Genomic DNA, 12870 nt, shown 5'->3' with positions numbered 1-12870 from the left:
GGCCAAGAGAACACCAAAAACCCAGAACTAAATTGCCAATCCAACAAAGTTAGTAAGATAAACTTAAATATAAAAATATTCACAAATAAGAATGATGCAATGAATGACTTGTCAAAACCTTTAAAGCCTAAAATAAAAGAGTCATAGCTCTCATTCCCTTAGAATGAAAGAGAATGGTTTCATTTTTTAATCTGGAAATATAATTTCCAGAACCATGGATTTCTATATTCCAACATACATTTTCGTTGACAATGAGCCAATATTTTATAATAAATTTTGCCTTAGGGTAGCATTTACCTAATTAAAGGTTATGTGTGGGCTAATAGAGGACCTGCAGCAATCATGGATTCAGCCTGCTAGCTTCACCTATATACTTGGTATTAATATATTACTTGCCTTTTCTTCTCAAAGGAACTTTGGCTCATTTCCCTCCATTGCCTTTTCTTCTGGCTACCCACATACACTTATCAAGACACCCACCATTACCACTGCCTTCATTTTCTTTGCCCAAATTCACGTTTAGAGATCAACACTAAACTTATCTGCAAAGTAGGCCAGAGGAATTCTGTCATATTTCATTTCAAATACAAATAAATTTTCTTTCTGATGTTAAGTGTAACAAATACATAATGGAAAAAATTGATACAGATGGATGAAAAGAAGAAAAGGAAATAATCTATAGTTTAACCAATACCACAACATCCTTTTCCAAGCAAAACCACTGTTAACATTTTAATACACAGACTTCCAGACCCTTCTCTCTGCTTTCCTCTACTTTCTGCAGCAGAGTATGAAGGAGGAAGGGTTAGAAACTGATGTCATTTACAGTTTGCTTTGTAATCTCATTTAAAAATATGTCATGAACATATTTGGATATAAAAGCAAAAGATGTGTATATAGGTACAGGTATATAGACCTATATCATTATTTTATTGGCTTATGGTATTCCATTGTGTATATATGCACACCATGAGTTAAAATTATTTAATAGTTCATTGCTGGGCGGGCGCGGTGTCTCATGCCTGTAATCCTACCACTCAGGGAGGCCAAGGCAGGTGGATCGTTTGAGCTCAGGAGTTCGAGACCAGCCCGAGCAAGAGCGAGACCCCGTCTCTACTAAAAAAAAAAAAAAAAAAATAGAAAGCAATTAGCTAGACATCTAAAAGTACATATAGAAAAAATTATCTGGGTGGCGCGTGCCTGTAGTCCCAGCTACTCAGGAGGCTGAGGCAGAAGGATTGCTTGAGCCCAGGAGTTTGAGGTTGCTGTGAGCTAGGCTGATGCCATAGCACTCTACTCAGGGCAACAGAGTATAAATAAATAGTTCATTACTGTTTTCTAATTTTTGCTGTGCCAAAAAAAAAATGTTCAATGAGCATTCCTGCATTCATATTTTTGTACCCTCTGGTTAATCCTAAGAATATCCTTAAAACAAATTATTAGAAATGCCTCGTCTGTTTGCTCACTTCAGCAGAACATATAATAAAAATGCCAGGTATCCATGATTGTGATCTTGTTTCCACCTATCACCTCTCCTAAAAACAGCAGCCACAGCAGTCAGTCTAAAAGGAAGGCAGATCTCAGTACTCTCTCTGCTCAAAACCCCTATGAGCTTCCCAACTCATTCACATTAAAAGGCAAAAAAGCCTCACACAATGACCTATAAACTGATTCCTGATTCTGATCATACCTCCTGTCCCACCTCACTTGCTCACTTCACTCCAGCCACAAGTTAAGCACACTCTGTTATTAAAAAATTTTGTTTGTATGTTTTGTAGAGACAGGCCTTAAGTGATCCTCCCACCCCACCTCTCAAAGTGGTAGGATTATAGGCATGAGCCACCACATCTGGCCTTAAAGCACATTCTTACCTCAGGGTCTTTGCACACGATATTCCCTGTCTATAATGTTTGCTCCCAGAGACATGAACTCATGGCCTAATTATTCATTTCTCTCAGGTCAATGCTTCAATGTCACCCCTACTTTTCTTTCCTTTACCCTATCTACTTTTCTTCTATCGTGCTTATCTTCATCTAACATGTGGAACCAGTGTCTTAAATGCACCACAAATGGAATGTGATCAAAACGCAACTTTTAAATGTATTTCAATGAGTGTAATCTTTAGCTGATCCTGAATCAAAACTTGCATAGTTTCTAGTCTCACAGCTTTTCTGCTTATTTAAATAACAAACCATTTCAAATAAATAATTAGTATGTTAATTCCAAGTTACTACTGCTTACTCTGAACTCTTTTTTTTTTTTTTTTTTGAGACAGAGTCTCGCTCTGTTGCCCAGATTAGAGTGCCGGGGCACCAGCTTGGCTCACAGCAACCTCAAATCCCTGGGCTCAAGTGATCCTCCCACCTCGGCCTCCCAGAGTGCTAGGATTACAGGCGTGAGCCACCGCGCCTGCCTGTATACTCTGAACTTAATTTAACTTTCTTTCCTCCTCTCTCACAATGGCATAAAACTGCATAAAACATAAAATTTCAAGAGCTCAATTCATCCAAGGGAAGTCTCTCAATAGAACTGTGATAAAGGCAATGTAACACTTTGCTGCTCCTCCCTTCCAGCCCTTATATGAAAGATTTGAAAGCAAAGCTACAACTCTTTCTAAAGAAATTATTTATGCAAAATCCTATTCCTTCTCTACATGTTAACCCTTTTTTCTATCCATGATCTAGCTGAGGGTGGAAAATACATAGAATCAGCTCCTTTGAAGTCTCCCCTACAAGTTCTCTATATAGGTCTTCTTTACTCTCACTTTGGCATCTGATATCTACGCTACTACTGCTTCACGTAAGACTTAGAAAGGATTTCGTTTAATATCACATTATGCTAGTTTACTGGTTTCTTTTCTCTCTCTCCCTATCTGTTCACTGCAATATTCCAAGCACTTTTACAGCTGCCTGGAACACAATCAGCACTCCACAAATATTTGTTGAATAAATGAATGAAACCTGGAATTGCTATCTAAAAGGATATGAAAAAAATTAAACCTGTTGATTCGTACTTCCAAAATTCTCTATAGTAAGATAATATCAATTGCACTCCCTTATTTACAGTTTATAAGAGTATCTGTTTCTCTAAATATTATTAATAGATATCACTCATCCTTTTCTTTCTGAAGATTTCACATTTCTTGATTTCAAATGAGGTCAATCACCTCTTAAATATGCTCATTATTATGTTCTACTTCTTCTTTTTTTTTTTTTTTTGAGACAGAGTCTCACTCTGTTGCCCAGCCTAGAGTGCCATGGGATCAACCTAGCTCACAACAACCTCAAACTCCTGGGCTCAAGCGATCCTCCTGCCTCAGCCTCCCAAGTAGCTGGGATTATAGGCATGTGCCACCATGCCCAGCTAATTTTTCCTATATATATTTTTAGTTGTCCAGATAATTTCTTTCTATTTCTAGCAGAGACAGGGTCTCGCTCTTGCTCAGGCTGGTCTTGAACTCCTGAGCTCAAACAATCCGCCTGCCTCGGCCTCCCAGAGTGCTAGGATTACAGGCATGAGCCACCGCGTCCGGCCTTGTTCTACATCTTTTTAGAATTTTCTCTACATTGCTCACTGTTGTTTACTATTGTCATACCTGTTCTTTTCTAGTTATATTTTTAAGATCGCCTTTTAAAAAGGCATTAACCCAAATTGGACATATTTCTCCTCGTGTTTTTGTTTCTTTCCTTGTGGTCTTTTGCTTTATAGAAATGTTTTATTGATACAGTCAAAACTATTAACTTTCCCTTTCAGTTTCTAGTTTTGGTGTCACTCTTAGAAACTCCTTCCCTCACTCTAAGGCAGCACTTCTTGTCCAATAGCAATATAACAAAAATGACAAATGTTAACCAAACATGTAATTTTAAATTTCCTATTAGTCAAAATCCCATTAGAATTTTTACCTTTGACCATAGTTCTAAACTTTACTTGAAAGGACAAATATGGGAAAATCAGGGAAACTCTAAAAGACAAGAGGAATAAAGATATACAGTATAGTAAAATGAATTGTAAAGCTACAGCTGATAAAGCATTTTGTTATTGATGTGGGAGCAGACAGATTAGGGTCCAAGATTAGACTCAGTTATGCATGGAGATTTAGTATATAACATTTTACAGTGGAGCAAACTAGCCAGCTCTGTGGAGGGAAAATGAAGTTAAGGTCTGTTTTATAACTCATACCAAAACAAATGTCAGATGGAAGAAAAAATTGAGTTTCTATATAACAAAAATATTAGAAGAAAATATAGGTGAAGTTTTATATTTTAGAGCTACATTGTCCAGTATGATAGCCACTAACCATATGTCACTATTGAACTTGAAATGTGGCTTGTCCAAATTGAGATGTACAGTAAAATATACACTGGATTTTTAAAACTTAACATGAAAAAAAGAATATAAAATATCTGTAACAGTTAAAAAATTGATTACATGCTGAAATGATATATTCCATATATCGGGTTAAATAGTATAATTTTACATATTTATTTTTACTTTTTAAAATGTGACTGGTGGCCAGGAGCAATGGCTCACGCCTGTAATCCTAGCACTCTGGGAGGCCAAGGCAGGAGCATAGTTTGAACTCAGGAGTTCGAGACTAGCCTTAGCAAGAGCACGACCCCGTCTCTATTATAGAAAAAATTAGCTGGGCATTGTGGCATGCTTCTGTAGTCCCAGCCACCTGGGAGGCTGAAGCAGCAGGATTGCTTAAGCCCAGGAGTTTGAGGTTGCTGTGAGCTAGGCTGGTGCCACAGCACCCTAGTCTGGGCAACAGAGTGAGATTCTACCTCAAAAAAAAAAAAAAAAGGATTATGTTCAATATATAGATAAATGTGGGAAAAATACATGTCTTCACAATAGGAAGCTTTCCATTCAAAAGGATGAAAGGTGTCTCTTTTTCCTTTCGTATAATTTAGCAAGTTTATTATTTAATGATTTCCATATAAGCCTTACCTATTTCTTATGTTTCTTCCTAGTTATTCTATTTGACTTTTTAAAAAATGGATCTGTACAACAAGGGAAGTAGTGAATTCCACTTTCTTGTGTACAAGAAAAGGCAAATCACAGCCTAAAAAAATCAACACTTTTTATGTTACTGTGGTTTTACACAACCTAAAATACATTTATAATATAATAAAACCACATAAAACAGGTTTATCAGTTTAATTCCCTTACTAATTACTTACTTGCAATGCCAAATGCATCTCCAATCCCCAAAGTTAAGATCTGTTTTATCTGGATTTTCATCTTCAGCTGGCTTCTCCAAGTTAGTATTGGACCAGAGTTGCAAATAGTTGGAACCAGTTAAAAGACGACTGCCTAAAAAAATACCATTCAACATTTACTATTTAGGTATTTAATAGTCAGTTCAGTTAAACACTAAAGAGCTTCATATAATACTATAAAGATAATATAATATCTTAAAAAAGTCAAATAACAAAAAGGTATTTGGAGAAGGGGGACAAGGATGTGTTTTAATTTTGTTGAAATAGCTTCGGAAAGAAGGGAACAGATCTTGTAAACTCTCATTCAACAAACATTTAATGAGCATCTTCTTTGTACCAGGCACTGTGCTAGGTGCTGGTGATATGATGGCAAATAAAACACTGTCTTTTTTCACGATGAGTTCACATTTTGGTAGAGAGACAGAAATATTATGACACAATGTAAAAGTATCATACATGATAAAAATGTGTGCAAAGTTGTATGGAAACCCACAGGAAGGAGAAATTAATGTGTAGCTTTAGCGAAAGTGTCAGGGAAAGTGATGAAATGCAACCTGGCCCTTAGTGGATGAATAAACTGTAAAAGAGGCAGGTATTTCAGGAAGAAGACCATTAATGAACAAAGACAGGAAGTGAGTTCATATGTGAGTTCATATATTTTCCCAAGAATGCCTCATAACCTGGTACGGTTAAATAATAAAGTACATAGTAAGGCTGGAAAAAGAAATAAGGTTGGAAAAAAATGCCAGGGTGAGATTGTGAAGCATTTCTCAAGTTCATAAGGTATTTATTTGGACTTTGCTATAGGTAGTTGAGAGTACAAAAATTTTTAAGTGGGGAGGGGGCTACCTAATAGAATCTGTATTTTAGAACAAGGGGTCTTAACTGGGGAGGGGGACAGAAAACAGATGGACTTGAAAAGGCCTGTGAACCTCCCTCTATTGAGATAATACACAAAAGTTGTATATAAGATGGGTATTTTTCTGTAGATAATCCATACTTTCATCATACTTTCAAAGACTCTAATACACAAAGGTTAAAAGTCCTTTTTAGAAAATAACTCTAAAGACACAAGATTAGGAAAACATAAGAACCAGGGAAACCTGGTTAATTAACTATAATAATTCAGATGGCAAATAAATCATGAGGATGTCAACCAAATATTAAACCAAAGATTTTTACACCATTTCAAAAAGCAGAATTGTCATGACTTGACAACAACTAAAAGCAGGGGAAAAATAAGAGGTTTCAAAATCAGATTCCAACTTTATGACTTGAGAATTATACCCTCATCCATACCAAGAAGGCAAAGGAGTACAGGCAATTTTGGCAAAAAAGCTGACAATAAATACATTTATTTCACTTTGGCAATTAAGGACTATGGATTTGTGTCCTTCTGGAATGATCACTTTCTTATATCAAAAGGAAAGTAAGCCTGTGGCAAAAGCATACACTTTAGGTCAGAAATCCCTGTGTCTAAATCCCAAGTAAGCCACTTAATTAGCCATGTGGATTTTATCTAGTTGGACAACCTCCAAGCCTCAATTTTCTGATCTATAAAATTCGAGGTATGGAGGGGGAGGAGGGAGTGGAAGAAAACAAAAATTAAAAAATAATTTAAAAAATTGGAAGTTTGTATAGAGCTGTAAAGATTAGTTATCATATGCATGAAGTCTCTAGCACAGGTCAGGCAGTTAGCAGAAACTCAATAAACAGTAGAGCAACAGGTAGAAAGTTACATAGAAAAATAAAAGCACAAAAAGTATAAATATATTCCATTTAAATATGCTTATTATTCCACTTTTGAATTGACCAACAAGCACAAGTTTTCTTTTGTTTAACATGAACTGAAGATAAAATTAAGGTATCCCATGAAGGATTAAGACTAATATACAAAACAAAATAATTAATCCCAGGTATGGAATGGAATAAACGTATGTAAGGCATGGTATGATATATTGATTTAAAACACAAAGGACAGAGGCATGAATATTAAAGTAGGAAAAAAGCATAAAAAGTCTAAAACAGAATATCTCATGATGTAGGTAACATACAATAGTGAATGTGGACACAACATAAAAGCACTACAGTTTACTAATACCATCTAAAAATTCTTTTTATATCATAATATCTGGCATATTATAGTAAGTAAATATTAAGCAAAACCAAAATATTACTATTTCACCTAAAATGTTTAAATCTGTTTATAAACATTAATAATTACAAAGTTCACTTGTAAAAGTAATAATATACTCATAGTTCCCAAATATTTATTATAGTAAATAGCATATTTCTCAAAAACCACTAAATAGAAAAATAATAAATAATTAAATGTGAATTTTAAGCCCATCAAGATGAAAAAGATAATCAAGATAATGAATAATCATAAGCTGTTGTCAAGCCACTACTAGATATGCTAAGAAAATAAGTAATTATCTTGTAATGCAACTCTGTAAACATAATTTTAAAGAAATTTAACATTAATACTAGCCTCTGAAACAACAGTACTGACACACCACAGATACAAAAATTCCAAGCTTAAAGAAATTTTTTTGTTGGTCATAGTTAAAAAAAAAAAAAAATAATAATAATAGTAAAACAGGCTGGGTATGGTAGCTCATGCTTGCAATCCCAGCACTTTGGGAGGCCAGGGAAGGAGGATCACTTGATGCCAGGAGTTCAAGACCAGCCTGGGCAACACAGCGAGACTTCATCTTTACCAAAAACTTAAAAATTAACCAAGTACGGTGGTGGATGCCTGTAGTCCTAGCTAATCAGGAAGCTGAGGCAGGAGGATTGCTTAAGCCCAGGAATTCAAGGTTACAATGAACTATGATCACACCACTGTACTCCAGTCTGGGTGACAGAGCAAGATCTTGTCTCTTAAAATAAACAAAATAAAATAAGAAATATCACTCAACTCAAATATTAAATGTTTTCATTGCAGTTATTAATATGATACTTCAAGTAGATAGCCAGTTGCTGATTAACAATATTTTTATAGGACTCTATCATTTAACAAGTACTTTCATAAATATTGTCATTTCTCAGCATTAAAAAACAATTTTGTGAAATAGATACTATCTTAGTTTCCAAATTGGTTAACCATTCTTGATCTGTTAAGTACCCTGGCTCATAATCACAGAATTAGTAGTCAAATAATGTGAACATTTATTGAGAGCATAATATTTGCTGGGAACCTAAAGATAAATAAAATGTGGAACAAAATAGAATCTCTGCCCATGTCTAATAAAAAATCAAACAGCATGTAAACAAATAAATACAACAGACTGTAGTGCTATAATAGAATAGCTATAAAATTATCATTCAGGCTGGGCTCAGTGGCTTATACCTGTAATCCTAGCACTTTGGGGGGGGAATCCCTTGAGGCCAGGAGTTTGAGACTAGCCTGAGCAACATGGTGACACCCTGTCTCTACAAAAAAATAGAAAAGGACAGGCATCATGGCTTGCCTGTAATCTCAGCACTTTGGGAGGCTGAGGTGGGAGGATAGTTTGAGGCCAGGAGTTTGAGACCAGCCTGGGCAACATAGTAAGATCCTGTCTCTAAAAAAACAAACAAACCAACAAAGGAAAAATTAGCTAGGCATGGTTACATGGGCTTGTAGTTCTAGCTACTCAGGATGCTGAGCTAGGAGGATCACTTGAGCCAAGGAGTTTGAGGTTGCAGCGAGCTATGATGACACCACTATACTCTAACCTGGGCAACAGAGCGAGACCCTGTCTCAAAAAAAAAAAAAAAAAAAAAAAATCACTCAAATAGGGAATACTTGTGAGAGTAAAAGGCTACACTATTAATAATCATATGAGGACAATAGGCATAAACTAGGATATAAGTCACTCTACCTGTTGTACAGTTATGAACAAAGTGCTGTACTAAATGCCAAATTTGAACCCTGGTCTGACTTTTTACTGTACGCATACAAAATATAGTTAGGTTACCAGCTGGTACTCATCAATCTTACAATCTCATGAGAAGAAACATTTTAAAACACTGTATGATTAAAAAAATTCTACAAGTATACTTGTATCTTTTATCTTCTAAAACAATTTCCAAAGGTTCTAAATTTTATGTCCTAAATCAACATTTTCCTCAGCCATTTCATCTACTATATTATGGAAACTAAATCTCCATCTAAACTGATGATTTCGGCCGGGCATGGTGGCTCATGCCTGTAATCCTAGCACTCTATGAGGCCGAGGCAGGAGGATCGCTTGAGCTCAGGAGTTCCATACCAGCCTGAGCAGGAGTGAGACTCCTTTTCTACTAAAAATAGAAAAATTAGCCGGGTGTCATGGCACATGCCTGTAGTCCCAGCTACTCGGAAGGCTGAGGCAGGAGGATTGCTTGAGCCCAGGAGTTTGAGATTCCTGTGAGCTAGGCTGATGCCATGGCACTCTACTCAGGGCAAGAGAGTGAGACTCTGTCTCAAAAAAAACTAACAAAAACCAAAAAAACTGATGATTTCTTATATTCCAAGGACTTCTTATGTTCTAGATTCAAATTTCTATCTATTGCTTGATGGTATGCAAGCTTTCCAAACTCTATATATCCAAACAATATCTATGTTCCACTACATCTCATACATTCATACATGTCACACTCTTCTTGTGATCATAGATTTTCTCAAAGTAATCTCAAATCCAGGTGTTAAGTAATGTCAATTCTATTGCCTAAATGCATTTCATATCATGTACTCCTTCCATTATTCATTAATTCATTTAATATTGAGTACCTACTTTGGAAAAGGCACTGAAACAAATTCTTATTTCTTGACTACTGTCAATGCGTCTTCCCCAAAGGTCACTCTGCCTCCTATTCCTCCTGCCACTGACCCTTCTAACTCACTGCTAGCAGACAAATCTTGCAAAACCATAAATCTTAGTACATTACTAGCCTCCTTCAAAAGCCTATAATAATTTTAGACAATTAAAAAGAATTCAATTCAAATTCCTTAGCATGACTTTAAAGGCCTTCCATAATACACTATCGTCTTTTCTCCTTACCACCATTTACTGGGACTCACTCCAGCCCAATGAAGAAATAATCTTTATTAGAATATATCTTGTGCTTTCTTTCTCTGTGCCTTTGCTCTCTGTGGTAGAATGGTGAAAATGGCTCCCAAGAAATCATGTTTCTCTGTGTCCATGCTCCCTTGCAATATGACTTCATCATATTTTTCATTAAGAGGTGGAGTCTATTTCTCCCATCCTTGAATATCAGCTGGACGTGTGACTTGCTTTGACCATATAATGTGGCAGGAATAACATTCTGGGACATCCAAGTCCAGGCTTTAAAAATCCTTGTAGCTTCTGCTTTACTCTCAGAATCTAGCCACCATGTAAAATCCAGGCTACTCTGCTAGAGAGGTCACACAATAAAAGGTTATGTGGAGGAGAACAAAGGCATTCCAGCAGACAGAAAGCACCAAGGCCCAGAGATGTGAACAAAGCCTTGCTTGGACTCTGGCTTGGATCATCTAACTGCAGACAAGCTGCTTTAGCCAATACCACATTGAACAAGAGGCGAGCCATTCCCACAAAGCCCTGTAATTTTTTTAAGACAGAGTCTGGCTCTGTCACCCCAGCTAGAGTGCCATGGCCTCAGCTTAGCTCACAGCAACCTCAAACTCCTGGGTTCAAGCAATCCTCCTCCCTCAGCCTCCCAAGGAGCTGGGACCACAGGCACATGCCACCACGCTGGGCTAATTTCCTTCTATTTTTAGTAGAGATGAGGTTTTGCTCTTGCTCAGGCTGGTCTTGAATTCCTGAGCTCAAGTAATCCTCCCACCTCGGCCTCCCAGAGTGCTAGGATTATAGGTGTGAGCCATTGCGCCCAGCCCTGTAATAATTCTTGACCCATGGAATCAAAAGCAATAAAATGATCGATGTCTTAAGCCACTAAGTTTTGGGATTGTTTTTTCTTTTTAGTATTATTACATTTGTGCCAGCAAAATGAGCACATGGGATGTTTTTTTTTTTTAACACAGAAATAGGTAACTGATTAATCATCTCTTATAATCCACTTTTTCCTCCTCCATCAACCCCACCCTCATTGTTAAAAACTACTCCCAAGTCAAAAGGCTCCTCTTCAACGAAACCTTGATTCTCCAGAGAGAATTAAGGTCTCTTTCCGAAAACAATTTGTATTTTAAAAAAATTTACATAATGGCATTTACCAGGTTTTATCATTTATTACAGTGCATATTTGTTTTCATTTCAGTATAAACTCTAAAAGGACATAATCTGTGTTCTCACTTTTATATTCTCCACAGCCTCGCAAGGAGCAGAACTGAAATACATGAGAATAATAAAAGCAATAGCCTAGGCAAGTGTCATTTTCATTTCAGTTAATACTGCTTTTATTTTCTTACCTGTGGGATCCCAAGTTATATTGTGTGCTATTGATTCCAGAAAAAATTGACCACTTTTCTGCCACTGAGTATATAATTCCTAAAATAAAAAAAAAGTCATTTAGCCAATCATAATTGACATCTTTTCTCTGTCAAATGTATATGTTCATGATTATTATTCTTATAATAATACATGTAGTCATTTTTAAGGAAAACAAAATGTTCAATTCAGTCAAGAAAAACAGGGAATGTATGATGGAGGATATTAGTGAAAGACTCCATTACTGGAGGTTCAAAACTCTATCTTTACTATAAATAACCATATGCCATCTTGGATAACAGTCTTATTAAACTCTGATTTAATTACTTGATTATAGTTATAGTGAAAAGTTTAATTTTAAATGTGTGTCTGTGGCTCAGCTATTTTAAGTTTCCAGATTTCCTTCTATTTTTTTTTTTAGAGACAGAGTCTCACTTTCTCACCCAGACTAGAATGCAGTGGCCCTATCATAGCTCACTGGAACCTTGAACTCCTGGGCTGAAGTAACCCTCCTGTCTCAGCTTCCCAAGTAGCTAGGACCACAGGCAAGCACCACCACACCTGGCTAATTTTTTAATTTTTTGTAGAGACAGCATCTCACTATGTTGCCCAGGCAAATCTCAAACTCCTGGCCTCAAGTGATCCTCCCACCTAGGCCACCCAAAGTGCTGAGATTACAGGCATGAGCCACTGCACCCTGAAAGGTTTCATATCTTTTAATGTTTCATCCTTACCTGAGATTACCATGCTATGTAGGAAAATTCAGAATAAAAGATGTAATACCTCCATAGTATTATGTAATTTAAGTTCTTTCCATTTCTTTTTTTTTTTTTTGACAGAGTCTCGCTCTGTTGCCTGGGCTAAAGTGAGTGCTGTGGCATCAGCCTAGCTCACAGCAACCTCAAACTCCTGGGCTTAGACGATCCTACTGCCTCAGCCTCCCCAGTAGCTGGGACTACAGGCATGCGCCACCATGCCCGGCTAATTTTTTCTATATATATTTTTTAGTTGGCCAGATAATTTCTTTCTATTTTTAGTAGAGACGGGGTCTCGCTCTTGCTCAGGCTGGTCTCAAACTCCTGACCTTGAGCAATCGACCCTTCTTGGCCTCCCAGAGTGCTAGGATTACAGGTGTGAGCCACCGTGCCTGGCCCTTTCCATTTCTTAAAGCAGTATTTTTCAAATGTTTTGGTCTGCAAATCATTAGGAAATGCATGCTGCACTGTGACCAAGAA

The 12870-nt window shown here is 36.7% G+C and overlaps 1 protein-coding gene across 2 annotated transcripts in view; it reads right to left on the bottom strand.

The window, feature by feature from the left end:
- DMXL1 (Dmx like 1) overlaps window positions 1-12870 on the bottom strand; it is a 153085-nt gene that overhangs the window by 118446 nt on the left and 21769 nt on the right. For both annotated transcript variants that reach the window (XM_045566459.1, XM_045566460.1), the window contains exons 4-5: window positions 11617-11695; window positions 5184-5316 (exon numbers count right to left, since the gene is read on the bottom strand). In XM_045566459.1, the coding sequence (XP_045422415.1) occupies window positions 5184-5316; window positions 11617-11695 (212 nt within the window). The remainder of the gene's footprint in view (window positions 1-5183; window positions 5317-11616; window positions 11696-12870) is intronic.

The sequence above is a fragment of the Lemur catta genome, chromosome 12, assembly GCF_020740605.2.
Source record: "Lemur catta isolate mLemCat1 chromosome 12, mLemCat1.pri, whole genome shotgun sequence".
In the NCBI taxonomy this organism is placed as follows: Eukaryota; Metazoa; Chordata; class Mammalia; order Primates; family Lemuridae; genus Lemur; species Lemur catta.
The sequence above is the reverse complement of the archived record's forward strand: the minus strand, read 5'-3'. Positions and strand labels throughout refer to the sequence as shown.